This window comes from Cetorhinus maximus, chromosome 15, assembly GCF_964194155.1.
Source record: "Cetorhinus maximus chromosome 15, sCetMax3.hap1.1, whole genome shotgun sequence".
Classification (NCBI taxonomy): domain Eukaryota; kingdom Metazoa; phylum Chordata; class Chondrichthyes; order Lamniformes; family Cetorhinidae; genus Cetorhinus; species Cetorhinus maximus.
Window position 1 is genome coordinate 23,852,717 of NC_135893.1, and position 15,186 is coordinate 23,867,902.

General features: G+C 42.4%; 1 protein-coding gene across 1 annotated transcript in view; it reads left to right on the plus strand.

The window, feature by feature from the left end:
- The window catches only part of atp13a2 (ATPase cation transporting 13A2), an 84,884-nt gene extending 69,784 nt beyond the window's left edge, over positions 1-15,100 (plus strand). Inside the window, exons 18-29 of the mRNA XM_078558124.1 lie at positions 138-294; positions 3,245-3,365; positions 3,776-3,900; positions 5,323-5,486; positions 6,991-7,095; positions 7,571-7,650; positions 8,744-8,896; positions 9,206-9,302; positions 10,057-10,280; positions 11,218-11,366; positions 12,544-12,716; positions 13,453-15,100. Of these exons, the coding sequence (XP_078414250.1) occupies positions 138-294; positions 3,245-3,365; positions 3,776-3,900; positions 5,323-5,486; positions 6,991-7,095; positions 7,571-7,650; positions 8,744-8,896; positions 9,206-9,302; positions 10,057-10,280; positions 11,218-11,366; positions 12,544-12,716; positions 13,453-13,623 (1,719 nt within the window). The 3' untranslated portion in view covers positions 13,624-15,100. The remainder of the gene's footprint in view (positions 1-137; positions 295-3,244; positions 3,366-3,775; positions 3,901-5,322; positions 5,487-6,990; positions 7,096-7,570; positions 7,651-8,743; positions 8,897-9,205; positions 9,303-10,056; positions 10,281-11,217; positions 11,367-12,543; positions 12,717-13,452) is intronic.
- The last annotated feature ends 86 nt before the right edge of the window (positions 15,101-15,186 follow it).

Consider the following 15,186-nt stretch of genomic DNA (forward strand, 5'->3'; position numbering starts at 1 on the left):
GGGAGGTGGTTGGCCTACAAGTTGTCCTGCTTTCCAGACTACAGCAAGATAGCATGAAGGCAAAGCCCCTGAAAATGGATAGGTAACGGCCCAATCTATAACATTTGCTGCACGTTTGTTTTTTTCCCCTCCTGCAGAAACAAGAGATGAGTTTGGGGATTCTCCGTCGTTTTCCCTTTGCTTCATCGCTGCAGAGGATGAGTGTGATCATAAAGAGGCCGGACAATTCGCCAGTAGAGGTGTACATGAAGGGTGCACCTGAGATGGTTGCCAGCCTTTGTATAAAGGAAACAGGTAACTGACTAAAATACCAGCTTAGGATTTATATTGCATATCACAAAAACATGCAGCAATTTAAGGATGTTTAGAATTAGTTACATTTAGAATAATTTCAAACTTGATTTCATTACACGAGACCTCAGACTGCAATCAAAGTTTGGATGTTCAAAAGATTTCCCAGAATTGAAAGGTACTGGGTTTTCATGATGATCTCCTGTGCTGTTAGGCATGGAGGGACAATTCAGTCAAGGCTTGGAGGAAGGCAGACGTGACTGGGGAAAGGGAATTTGGCAGTGAAGATGGCTACTTCAATGGGGCCTGAGTAGACAAGTACCTCAGGAGGACATTTTGAGGAAAAAAAACTTTGTAGTTGGTGGGAAGAAGTTGTAACAGTAGCTCAGACAGTGGGGTGGGGGAGTGGTAATTAGAAAAATTCTTCAGGAAGGCATGGGGAAATGCTATTTCACTGGTTTAGGGAGGTGGAGGAATGTGGACAATTTCTTTAGCTGGAGAGTTGAAAAAGTACATCAGTGATGGATTGGGGAAACGGTTGGATGAGGGCAAGTGGAGTTGGCAAGTGGATAAGGAAGCCCTGACCTTTCAGACAGTGAAGAGCTTCTGTTTTAAAAAATACGCAGGTCCTGATTTTATTACTCTTAATTAGCCAGATTAATTTTTTAAAAATAAATACACCATAACTTTTTCAAACCGTGTAAAGGTTCTGACACTTAGTCTAAATGGGCCCTGTGTTTATAAGAAACCAGGGCATGTCACCTGTTTTGGCAAAATTCCTTTATTTCTGAACAGGTGCTAAACTTTCCAGGTTAGTTACTGAAATAAGGCATTATTGGCATCACCAATGATTCTTCAGTTCTCTGCCCAAAGGCAGGTCCGATCCACTGCACCGTGACCTCCACCATGGGTAAGGCAAGGCCGCAGGTACCTAATCCACTCCAGCCAGAACAGTGATTGAACCCTGTGCTGTTGGCACCAATCTGATCCACACCGGCCGTCCAGCCAACTGGCCTACCAAGAAGTCTCGAGTTACTTTTACATGCATGTTGTAGTCTGGACCCATGAATAGTGCTGATAGAGGCTCCAATTTTTTTTTCCATCATTTGTCTGACTAGGAACCTCTCCTGCTCTTACCACTTGTCTTTGGCGTATGTTGGAAGGGTTTATAGGATGATACTCAACCTGTTTGGTTGTGTTATGAATGCATCTTCCTTGGTTATTAAGTCCTGGAGTCTGACTTGAAGCCAGAGCTTTTGGCTCAGAGGCACCCACTGTGCCACAAGACCTTGCCTGACAATGGTTAATGGAGAAATTATTGTTCGTGTGTCAGCTGCGGAAGAAACTACAGATGGAATGGTATTTAAATAAGGACTGAACCCATATATACACATCGCACACACACACACACCAGAGAAGTAGTAAAATGTGAAGCGCTTAAGTAAAAAGCAGAAAATGGTTCCATGGCTGGAATAATAGTAAACTGGGGCATAATGGGAGAAGTTGAGGACATTTACAAGATCGAATGTAGGAATGAGTGAGTGGAACGCAGGTAGACATGGAAACAGGAAACCGCTTCTTTGGCTCAGGAACTTAGTTGTGTTTTTTTTAAAAAAAGATTAAAACCAAGGATGCAGACCAACCCAAATACAGTGAGCTGATAGCGGGACTCCATCCTGAGCAACAACCTGGTCCCCACCAAAGCAGTGATACATCAATTCCACAATGCCAATATTTCCTGTCAAACAGAAATGACAGTTATAATTGAGGTCCAAGTTATTAAATGCTATGTTAAAACCAGAGATCTGCAAAGTGCCTAGTAGAAAGATGTTTCCTGAGCTTGCATAGTGCTTCGTTGAAATAGCGTTGGCAGCCATAGTCAGAGAGGACAAGAGTGTGAGTTGGATGGAGAATTGAAGGGGCAAGTGACGGAGAGCTTGGGGTCATGTTAGTGGACAAATTAGAAATGTTTGGCAAAATGATCAACTCGTGTATTTGGTCTTTTTAGTGTTGAGGAGACTGCACCAGATAAAATACACTAGGCTGGATGGAGGAAGTATAAGTAAATTGTTTGCCTTAGTCAGAGTGTGCGTTTGGGGGCCCTGGACAGTGGTGTGGGAGGAAGCGAATGAACATGTGTTGTATCTCCTGCGTTGCAGAAGCAGATGGCAAGAGTGATGAAAGATATGTGAGAGGGAATGGTCTCATCAAAAAGTGGAGTGGAGAAGGAAGAGAACCTGTTAGAGGTAGCAGAAATGACACTGATGGTCAGTCGAATGTAGAGGCTGGTTAAGGTTTCAGCTTTTCATGGCGAACCCTATCATGGCTGTGCGTGGTGGGGAAACAGTGAGACAAGGAAAATGGGTTAGAACTTGAGAGTCCTGGCTATGTTGTAGTGGAATCCAGAACTGAGGGAAAGGAGGACATAGTGAAAACTCTGGTGTGTGAGATGTGATGGAGATAGAGAAACTTGAAGAAAGAATTGACAAAATAGTGGGGTGGGCAGAAGTATATTCCAGGTATTTGTTGGAGTTAGTGGTGAGAACATAAGAACACACAGATTTACAATACAGAGGACACTAGACCCACCATGTCCATGCTGCATGAAGAGAGCTATCCAGTAGTATAATCCCACCTTTCAGCTCTTGTAACCCTATAGGGTTCAAGTGCATATCCAAGTGTCTTTTAAATGCAATGAGAGTTTCTGCCTCCTGTACCCTTTCAGGCAGAGAGTTCCAGACGCTCACCACTATCTGGCTGGAAAAAAATCAACAATGGTTTTGTGGTAAATATCAGTGGAATGGGCAGAGGTTTGGCCTATGGAATTGTGTATACTAGGAGTGAATGGTCAGGTGTTTGATTCCTGGGATTCTGTGCATTGGTTGAAATGAGACTGATATTTCTGTGGAGCTGGCTGTGTTTACAACCTAAACATATACTCATTCACTTCCAGTTCCTGATGATTTCTCAGAAATGTTGAGGTACTATGCCAGAGATGGTTACAGAGTTTTGGGACTTGCACACAAAACACTGAGTCAAGACATTACCTTTGAGGCAGTACACAAGCTGGAAAGGTGCGTAGCTAACGTTATAATCATTGCTTATCTGAGCTTTTATTTCTTGTTCCTCCTCAATGTGAAAGACCCAGTTTAACAGACTTTTAATCCTCCCCACACTGCCCTGTGTTGAAATTAAGATTCAGTTCACCGTCTCCTGCTCTTTCTCTCACAGGACCTCAAAACTCTGGCACTCTTCATCCCTCAGTTTGTTTTTTTATTCCTCCCGTGATCCCAAACGTGATCTCAACTAATCACTGCTACTCTTGCTGCTGTCCTGTAGTATGAGCTTTAGTCCCCTCTAATTTGAATATTTGAATACATTTAAACTAGGGTGTAACCCCTGGGGCAGTAGGTTCCACCTACACTGAGCTGCAGTGTCTGGATGTATTGCAAGCTCCAGTAACTTTTGTATTTTCTTTGGACAGAAATTCTTTGGAGAGCGAGATGACATTCCTGGGATTCCTCATTATGCGAAATATTTTGAAACCAGAAACGACGCCAGTCATTGGCAGCCTGAATCGAGCCAATTTTCGGACTGTGATGGTGACAGGTATGAGGCATGGATCGTGTGGGCTGACAGTGCTGTTGTGAAGTGTGGATAGACATTTCAGGCCACAGGGAAACTTTTGGCTGAGGGATATTTCACCAGCCAGGATGGGTTTATGTTGATTGATCACAGACTGCCCTCTACTGGTTTTTGTTCCTACTTCACCTGTGTAATAGTCAAAATTGGCATTTTTTTTGCTCTGTCTTTCAGCCTTTTCCCTGCACTTTTTCTAACTGTTTTCTCCCATAACTGGAGATGTTGACTTATTACTGGCTTACGGTTCCACAGGCAGCAGTAACCCTATAATACCTCACCCAAGTAACAGCTCTGTATCTGAGAGTATAATCAAGATATTCCATCATGGAGGGCATCACAGCCCTCGCTTAACACCCACAGTCTCAGCGGAAGTCCTTGGAAAATGATCAGAAGCAGGAGCTCTGACTAATTTTTGTCATTACTCCCATTCCAGCTAGCCCAGAGGCGCTGAGTTAATTCCAGCCCCTTAACCACTGCTACTGGCAGAGACCAGCTAACTGAGTCCAAACCAAGCAGAGAGTTTGTGAACCTCATGGTTTGTATAAGTAAACTTCAAATCCCAACCCCTAAACAGCTCCTGGGTTTACAGTCTTCCATTTTAATAGTTAAAGCACATGCTGTCTCACGCAAGGAAATCCTCAGCTCAGTATTTTACTTCCGAAGTCGGTACATTATAATGAGGATCTTTTATTGCACAACCTTTTCCAGCACTCTGAGCTGCAGGCCTTACCTTCAACTGGTGCTAGTTTCATGAATCTGGGCATCAGTTCATTTATTTTGCTGCTGCTGGTGTGATGTTGAAGTTGTAGAATGGCTGCCGCATCTGCCTGCATAACGGACACTGCGCTTCCAGTTGATTTTGTGGGTGGCACTGAGAGACATTTCAACCTGATCAGTGTCATTTTGATTTGATGCGAAACCTACAAGTTAATGGGAAGTGTCAGCTGTTCGTCATTTCCCCTGCGGCAAAGAGTGGCTCTCCCCACGATGCCACTCCAATGCAACTTTTAAATAATGCTGTCTATGACAAAGCGCAATGGCATTGCATGTGACCACAGTACATTCTAGAATGTAGTTAAACCCCATTTTCGCAAACTTTAGCCTTAGCCAATTCTGATGACAGTTTTGCTATTTCTTTCCTTCCAAACCCCAGTTTCCTTTCTGCAGGAAAGAACTTGAGCCACAACAACACACAATGCATTCCCTGGAACAGTGATGTAACTTCAAAAATTGCGCTTTATCCTATTATGCATAATTTCAGAGCTTGTTATTCATAGGCCTTGGCTAACCAAGAAGGACCAGTATCTCGATGGTTTGTGTCCTGGACCTAATTGGTGTCCTGGGGTCCTTGCATCAATAATATGGTTGAATCCTTTTTATTTTCCCCAGGAGACAACATGTTGACAGCTCTAAATGTTGCCAAGAATTGTGGGATGGTAGGTTTGAAGGACAGAGTTATTTTTGCCAACGCATCCCCCCCCTCTCGTGATAAACCTGCCTCTGTGAAGTTCCTGCCATCAGAGCTGGCACCAGACCAGCAGAATGGAACAGAGGTAGGTATTCCAGTAAAACTAAGAAATACCAGCTTCTGGATTGTGATGATTAACAATGTGATAGAATTATTGTGGCAGCACCAGTGGATCTGGCAGCAAACTACAAAAGGGGTCACCCTGAACTTGGTCAAAAGAGTTACTTGTTGAAACAAGTCAGTCATTCTTTCGTTACTGCATCTAAAGTGAAATGCCAGGTTAAAAGAATAGAAGAGAAGAACAGCTGAATTAATAAATAGCATTGACTTTAAGATCCTGTAGTGGGTAAGAGGAAGGGTCAACTATGGAAAATAACGAGAAATAGGAACAGGAGTTCAATTCATTCAACAAGATCATGGCTAATCTGATTGTGGCAATAACTCCACTTTCCTGTCGACCCCCCCCCCCCCCACATAACCTATCACTCGTTTGTAGATCAAAGATCTGTCAAACTCAGCCTTGAATATATTCAATGACCCCTCAGCTTCCACTGCTCTCTGGAGTACAGAATTCCAAAGATTAACGACCCTCTGAGAAGAAATTCCTCCTCATCTTCCTCCTGAAATGACAGACCTCTTGTGTTGAAACTGCACCCCTCATCCTAGGTTCCTCCACAAGGAGAAACGTCCTCTCAGCATTTACCCTGTCAAGACCTCTCGGAATATTCTGTGGTTCTATGTTTCATTCTTCTAAACTCCAGTGAGTATAGGCTCAACCTTTGCTTATAAGACTTCAGCTTAGTGAGTCTTCTCTGAAAGGCCTCCCTGTGGAAGGTAAGGTTTACCACAGTTTTTGAGGTCCTGGAAAAAAATGTTAAGAGTAGGAGCGGCAGTGGTGAGCCTTGTTTTAAATGTGCAAGATGCACAGAAGAGGAAGAGCATGTAGGGCAGTATGTACCATTTAGGACTGAGATGAGGAAAAATGTCTTCACTCAAAAAAAAATCTTGTGAATCTTCGGAATACTCTGCCCTGGAGGGTGGTGGATGGTCCATCGTTGACTATATTTAAGGATGGGATAGACAGATTTTTGGTGTCTCAGGGAATTGAGGGATATGGGGAGCGGGTGGGAAAATGGAGTTGAAGCCCAAGATCAGCCCTGATCATATTGAATGGTGGGGCAGGCTCGATGGACCAAATGGTCTACAGCCCTACTCCCTTGTGTTCTTGTGTATTTTGGGAGCTTAATGGTGGAATTATGGTAAGAGCCGAGACGTTAGAAGTGGTGCAGCAGTTGTGACGAAAGGCCACCAGACTGAAACATTAACTCTGTTTCTCATCTCCAGCATTTTTGTTTTTATACTTCAAATTTCCAGCATTTGGAATATTTTGCTGTTTTTCTTTTTTCAGAAAGGGGGTGGTTGGGCCCCACAAGTGCTCAATCACATTTAAGGTGCTGAGCAGGGACTGGGGGGGTGGCGGTGGTGTTGGCTATCTATATATCTTCTGCATACAGTGTTTGCATGTGGCCTGTTTGCAGTTCAGACTTACCCTGTGCTTTTTTCATCTCTTATTGTATAAATTACTGCAGCAGCAACAGCCTGGGAACCATTCTTTGGAGCAGTCTTATCACTTTGCACTAAATGGAAAATCTTTTGCAGTGGTTTATGACTATTTCCCAGATCTGCTACAAAAGGTGAGAAGTTTGATTTTCACTGTGTGTTTACTGCAAATCTGGGAGGAAAACTGCACGTTTGTTACTCTGGCCCTCAGGTTGATGATCTGTAATATTAATGGTAACGGGAGAGGCCCAGAGTCTTGTAATACTGAGGAGTACCAGTACTGGTGGGGATGGAGTGGCAAAGAACTTGGTAATACTGAGGAATGTATATAGAACTGGTTTAACTAGGGGTACAATACTGTTTAAATGGGGGAGATGCAGTGTCTCTGAGCTCTGTTGATTCAGGTAAAGTACCTTTCAGTATTACAAAATCTGTGTGAAACGGAGGAGTACAGAATCCAATGCTGAAGGTACAATTTATATATAATCAGGCTCAGTGTGTGTGAAATCAACAGTTGGAGGACTAACTGGAATATAAAGCAGAGCCTGTATAATAATGGATTCATGTGGACGTTTTGAATCTGCTTTATTTCTTCATGATTCTCCTCAGATCCTGATTCGAGGCACTGTTTATGCTCGAATGGCTCCTAATCAGAAGACACAGTTGGTGGAAAGCTTACAGAAATTGGAGTAAGTTGACAATTGAATGGTTAAACGTAGCTGGAAAAGAGTTGTGACTTCAGCACTTTGCAGTGAGAACATACTAAAGTGCATATAATCTGTCATCACAAAATACTCGCTTTAATGTTTTGAGCTGCTCTGGTTTGAGATGTGTGGTGAAGTTGAGGGTCATGCCAGGGGCACACTCTCACTACTTATTACTCACCTCACCACTGAAATGGTCAAGTCCAAGAACAAGGTCACCCACCTATTCCTTTGACCAAAGGTAATGCAGGGACTAGGGAATGCACTTTGGCAGATGTTCATCCTCCTTTCTAAAGATGCTGGGGTACAATTCCATGCCCATCCTCTTGGACTTCTCCTGATTAGTCATGGGCTTGTGCCTGACAGTAACTGCTTTAACAATTACAAGACGCAGGCTTTTCTTTAACGACAGAATACATTGTATCTGAACTATGTCTTCTCCACACAGCTTCACGTTCCATTAGGGACAGGAGTCAGGGACTGGGACTAATTTTACCCTTTTATGTCTGAGATTCCAGCCCCAGTTGTATAACCAGTTACCACGGCATAAATCAGGGATGGAAACAGGACCCACTTTGTTCTATGTGTAGCTCAGTTATTGATGTGTAAACTTGTTGAGATGTGGAAATCACAAAAAAGTGATGGATGCTGATGGAATTAGCAGTTATCAAATGCTCTTATTTGAGTCTAAATTCATCAGAAGAGATTACTTAAAAATTGGGTATGGAACAGGCCTGTAAACTTTCCATTCTGAAGCAGTTTGCAAATCATTTTATATAGAAATAAGTACTTTTGGGTGGAATGAATGTTGTAATGAGGTTACCACACTTGACTGATTCATTTTGAGTGGTATAACTGCAAGTGGCCCACAGTATAGATAATTTGTGAATTGAGTTGCTAGTAACTCTGTTAACAGTGATAGGTTATTTCTTGGAGGTTAAAGTTCCAGGATATCTAGATATAAAATTCTAGATACATCTTCATGTGCTTTTGTGTTTAAGAATCAGACTGCATTGGGTTTTGTGTATTTCTCTATGATATTGCAAAGTCCTGTCTAATGTTCACCCTGTTTCTCCAGGTACTCTGTGGGAATGTGCGGAGATGGGGCCAATGATTGTGGGGCTCTGAAAGCTGCTGATGCAGGAATCTCTCTCTCAGAGGCTGAGGCCTCGGTGGCATCCCCCTTCACCTCAAAAATAGATAATATTGAATGTGTACCAATGGTGATTCGGTGAGTTCTTGGGTGGCTTATTCTGGAGATTTTTTTTGAGGGGCCATTATGTTGATTCTTAGAATTATCACCAATTTTTATGAGCAACAATCAAAAGCAAGAGCCAGCACAGTGGGTGAGGCTGGTACCACTGACTACTGTTACCATACTCTTGTCGCCTGCATAATAACTGTACCTATGACACACACTGTACTTATGACCTTAGCAGCAGTCTGTGTTTCCTCACATTGGAAAGGTTTCGCTGTTAAATCGCTTGATGCCCTTCTCCCAGTTCCATTGTAAAACAAGAGCTTCCTCCATTCCTTGCAGGGAAGGTCGAGCCTCTCTCATCACGTCCTTTGGAGTTTTCAAATACATGGCCATGTACAGCATGATCCAGTTTGTTTCTGTGCTAATATTGTACACGGTAAGTATACGTACTGCATAATGGATATACAGACCTGCCATCCAATGTACTGTACACTGAGTAACTTTGTCTAGCTTATTTCCTAATTAGCAGATTGGCCACAGTGAGATTAGAAAGGAGCTCGGTGGTACTGCGCTTAATCGGTGCTGAGCCCTGTACATTGGAGCGGAGGAAGATGGGGATTTGTTCACAAGATCACCCACCTGATAATAGCAGTTCCATTGTGAGAAAATGGAACACTGTGCATCAGAGGACAGCAAATTGGGCAGCTCCTGTATACCTGCAGCTAGTTACAGAATGACACTGGCCCAGGGCTACAGGCAAATCGCCAGTCAATTTGTCTACTGGGAGATTTGTGTGGTGTGGAGAGTCTACAAAGAAGATAGGTAAAACTAAGGAAAAGCTTCCTTCTGAATCATTTCGCATCCCCTTTTTGAAGACATTAATTCATCCGTATGTGCCAGGTGGACCTTCCAGTGCCTTGCCCAACTGACCATTCTCCCAGGCCTGATCCGTCGCTCCCCTGACATGTACCAGACTTGATCACTTCCAGCCAATGCAGAATCTCAGTTGCTGACCCATCAAGATCAGCCCACAGCAAATACTGATTTTATTTTTGAAGCTCCCTTTTTTATAAAAAAAAAGGGTTATTAAGTTGCTTCAACGTATCATGTTTCAGTTGTGACTATTATCCGAATTAAGAAACCAGTTCTACTTCTGTTCTAAAGTGTTTTTTAAAAAATTTTAAATGTAGATCAACTCGAATTTGGGTGATTGGCAGTACCTGTACTTTGACCTGGTTATCACTACAACTGTGGCTGTCCTCATGGGTCGAACGGGGCCTGCAAAACAGCTTGTGGCACGACGACCTGTGGGGAGTCTGATCAATGTTTCGATCCTGGGCAGCCTGCTACTGCAGACCTTATTGGTCATAATGATTCAGGTCCTCACCTACACAGTCACTACTGCTCAGAGCTGGTAAGTGTGTCACTGTTGTTCCCAGATATACAGCCATCCTCTAGACGAAGGAATAAAGTTGCATGTAAAATGCACTAAATTAAGGCAGTGAAATACTGAGTCTTAAAGAAAGCTCCTAAGTTCTGTATTTGTTTAGTTTGATGCTGACTTAAATGATTAATCTTATCCTGAGGTTAGAGGGGGGATAATTATGCAAAAATTTTTGCTCCTGATCAGTATCCACTAACTCCTGTTGGAAGTTCGTGCGAGAGATTCAGGTGAGGGCAAGGACAGATTTTCCTGTGACTTACCCAGATTTGCCAGCATTCACTGTTCAGACTCCTACCTAATAGATTCTCATTTGGCTAGGATACCAGAGGGCAGCCATTATCACCGATTATCCCAGTGGGGTCAGCAACGTTAGGGGGAGAAAACTAGTAAGCAAAAGGGGGGCAAAAACCTCTTTGATAAATTGAGCCAATTTCCCTGTTGTGGAATGCACGGTCGTGCAAAATCTTCAAATTGCTTGTTAGTAAATCATCCAACCTGTCTAAGAGCAGCTGGTCAACCTTCTGTGGTGAAAAAAGTATGAATTTGTCAGAAAGAGTTTTGGTCACCTCAAAAAAAAGAGGATTGACGAGTAAAACTTGAATTGTTTATTCCATTTGGAGACAAGACGATGTCACATAACTAGAACTTGGCCGCTGGCATTCATGTGTGTTCTGGTGTTTGATTTCCATCTCTTGTCGTAGCAGGAGTGGTCACAGTGTGGAGCAAGGTCCAGGGGTCCATATTCCTGCAGTGGGGCCAAATTGAAGTAGTTCAGATGTAACCAAGGATTTACCCTTTGTGGTTGTTAGTGCAGTGCTTTTGTGTTGTAAAATGGCTTTACATTGTAGCTGATTGCATTGCTCTGTCCCTATGAACAGTGTTTTAGATTTTTTTTGTGTTTCTGAAGGTTTGTTCCTGTAAATGCCAGTTCTTCTAGCAACAAACTCCCAAACTACGAAAACACTGCTTTATTTTGTGTGTCTGGGTTCCAGTACCTCATCCTGGCAACAGTACTTTCCAAGGGACACCCTTTCCGCAAACCGCTTTATTCTAATGGTACTTGAGTCTTTTACTCTAAAGTATTGGAGCTACATATCGTTTATATCCCAAACGAATGTAAAGTTGTGATAAAAGCATTGTGTAATCAACATTTTGCTGTTTTACTATTATCTCCCTATGCACCATAATATTGCGGAAAGACCAGGCAATTGATTTGTTCCCTTGGCTGATGGCACCTTCTGCTATAAAATGTGTAAGAGCAGCTTGAAGCTGCCAGTTTCTCCATCTTGGAAATGTCTGGCCACCGCCTGACATTGTGAAATTCAGGAATAGGCAAGAGGCATAAACTTTAGTTGTTGCAGTACAGCTACAATGTTGGCATCTACCGACAATGTGAAAAATGACCAGGTCCACAAAAAGCAGGACAAATATCCAAGTTGTCTACTTAAAGCTGCTGCATTATAATTCTCTTAACTACTGTGGCTACAAGAGCAGGTCTATGACAAGTAACTCAGCTCCTGATTCCCCAAAGTCTGTCCACCATCTACAAGGTACAAGTCAGGAGTGTGATGGAATACTCTCCACTTACCTGGATGAACAAAGCTCCATCAACACTGAAAAAGCTCAACATTATCTAACAAATCTCCCTGCATGATTTAGCACCCCATCCACCAGATTAAACATTCACTCCCTCCAACACTGATGCACAGTGGCAGCAACGTGGACCATATACAAGATGCACTGCAGCAACTTGCCATGCCTCGTTCAGCACCTTCCAAACCAGTGACCTCTACTACCTAGAAGGGCAAGGCAGCAGATGCATGGGAACACCTTCAAGTTCCTCTCCAAGTCACGCAGCATCCTGGCTTGGAACTATATTGCTGTTCATTCACTGTTGGTGAGTCAAAATCCTGGAATTCGCTTAACAGTACTGTGGATATACCGACGACAGATGGACTGCAGCAGTTCAAGAAGGCAGCTCACCACCACTACCTTCTCGAGAGCAAGTAGGGATGGGCAACAAATGCTGGCCTTGTCAATAAAACCCATGTCCTGTGAAAGAATAAAAGAAAATTCCTTAATACTGGGTCCATTCCTTAATACTGGGTCCATATGGATTGATTGTCTCAGCGTCAAATATTGTTTGATAATGCATGTAAGCACCTTGAAGTTTAATAACGTTGTGTGCTATATTGAAAGGAATGTCTGACTGGACTCTGCATTTTTCCTTCAGTGCTGTTCCTGGTTGCATTGATTCTGCTCTACGCTCTGATGGTATTTCTGACACTTTACCCACTCCAATTCATCCGTCAGATTATGCAGCTGATGCTCATCACTGACCTAAAGTTTAAATTTTTGCTGCTGGGATTTGCAGCATTGCACTTTATCACTTCTCTTCTATTTGAGGTAAGAAATGGCTTTAAGGACCACTTAGCTGAGCAGGGTATGGGTTAAAATGCTAACTGTTCTAGACAGGGTGAGAAGTCTTTACCCTCCTAGTTAAACAGGAGCTCCATGATAAGTTAACAACTCTCCATTCTTCAGTATTTGTAATACCCAGGAAAGCCCATTATCACCCCAGAGACAAAAGCTTCTCCAATCTGCATAAAGGGGATATCTGAAGATCTCAGGGAGAATTCAAAAGTGTTTTTTACTTGCTTTTAACCTAATTTTCTAGGTAGCTTAGTTTTTTTCTCTCATGTCCAATCTCCCCTCCATGTTGAGCGCTGGTCCCCAGGCTTCTGCAGCACAGTAAGTGGCCCATCCTGACTTGGTGCTGAATTTTACTTTATTTGGAGATGCCTGGCCTTTGTATATCCACTTCTCCACTGACGTAGGCCAAATTCGGGTACCTGGTATATAAGGCATCGGTGACATAAGATGGGATCATACAACTCGATCAGAGTACTAAATCCTTTCATTGGTTTGCTTTACAGCGAGTGTCAGGAAATGTAGCAAACCGCACCACCTGGTAGTATGGTACAGCATTTACTAGTTGGGTTACCGCATATATAGATATTCTGCAGGCTGTCCTTTGGAGTCAGTGGATTAATGCAGATTAAAAGCCAAAGATAAATAAGAATCTTAATTATGGATCTGTTTGTGAATAGCATTTAACTGTAATCTTATTTGACTTTTTCAGACAGCCATAGACAGTGGCTTACTAAACCAGTGCGTACGGCCCTTCTGCAAGAAAAAGCAGTCCAAAAAGCTGTATAAAAGACTCGAGAAAGAACTTTGCTACAATTCTGCATGGCCTCCTCTTAATGAAGTTATATATGCTGAATCAGGGAGGGTTGTCCACTTCGAATAACATTACACAGAAACCAGCAAAGGGAACAAGGCCAGTTTTTAAACCAAAAAAAATGCTACCTGTGTTTCACGAAGGATGCTTAAAACCTATGAGTTTGTGTATCAAATGGCGTAAAAACAATGTGCAGCTGGAAACAAAACTGAAAGCCCCCCATAAAGTCTGGGAGGAAAAATGTATGGTAGGTTATGAATGGACCAGGCCAGAATTTTCCCTGTGATTACCATCTCCCCTATTGGATATGAATGACGGGACATTTTGCTAACTCTGTGTAGGACAAATTCAACTTTTTTTGGCATTGTATAAAATACTCCAAGTTTTACTTACACAGACTGGTTTCCCCATATTGTGGAAAACTGGGTCCTGAAGTTTGTCTCTAGTAACTGTTGCGTCATTATTTATTTATACACTACACTTTGCAAAGATCTTTAACCTAAAAGTAGTGGGGAAATGCAGGTTGGGATCAAAATATTGTTGGGGTGGGTGGGCATTCACTCACTTTTCTTTTAAGACTTACCAAGCTGCATTGTTAGATCCAGGTGGGTTAATCTGGGTATTGTTGTTTCATTAAACTGACATATGAATGGTGAAAGTTATCTTTGTTTTTCAAGTTTAAAAAAAAATTCTTTCCCCAGCCCATATTTCCTCTCACCTTGAAAGTGAAGACCCAGAGGTGCAGTTCCATGGGTACTTGTAGCCCTCATGTACCTAATTAGTGGCCATTTTCACATTAACCTAGATTGTGTTTGTGGGGGGGACTGGGGTGAACATGCTTCTTCAGTTTAACCTGATCCTACCCTCAGCTGAAAACTTTCCAAGAAGTTGGAACATTGGTTAATTCTCTCCCCGCCCCCACTTCTTCCTGTAGTCCATGGTGTTGAGGCCAATTATGGATTCCTGCCATCAGACCAATGATTAAACCTGCGGCTGGTTGGTGTATTTATTTCCTCCGTTATTAGGTGAATGATTTGTGCCTACTGTGCAAAGACACGCAGCTACAGTTAACTGCAAATGACAGCTTGGTTCTTGCCAGAGAAGGGATTAAACTATAAAATGGCTGAAATGATGAATACTGTCTTATGTCTAAAATTTAAGATTACTGCATTTTTAGTGCAGATAAATTGGGAACAAGTTATTTTGCATCCAATAGGTCAATTAAATGTAAGCAGTTACAATAATTCAATTTTAAAAAATAGATCATCTCTAAATCTAGATTGTTGGTGTTTTACAAAAACTAGGAGAATTTTCAGAGGAAACAAAACAACAAAAATGTAATCATGGTTCCAGAAAACAAGTTGTAATTGATTTAACTCTGTTCATAGTGTTGTGGATCTGGAATATGTTCAAGCATGTGGAGTGGATAAGGTTCAGTTAATAGTGATCAGCTTTGTTGGCTCCCTTTCTCACTACAGTCTGTTACATGTATGGTGGGGAAAATGATCATCCACCATCATTGGCATCACCTTGTGCTACCACAGGAGAAAAGGAAAATCTGCAGGGCAATGATCTCCAAGAATAACTTTGCACTTAAACATGCTGGAGTATTGTATCTGTCAAGAGGTAACA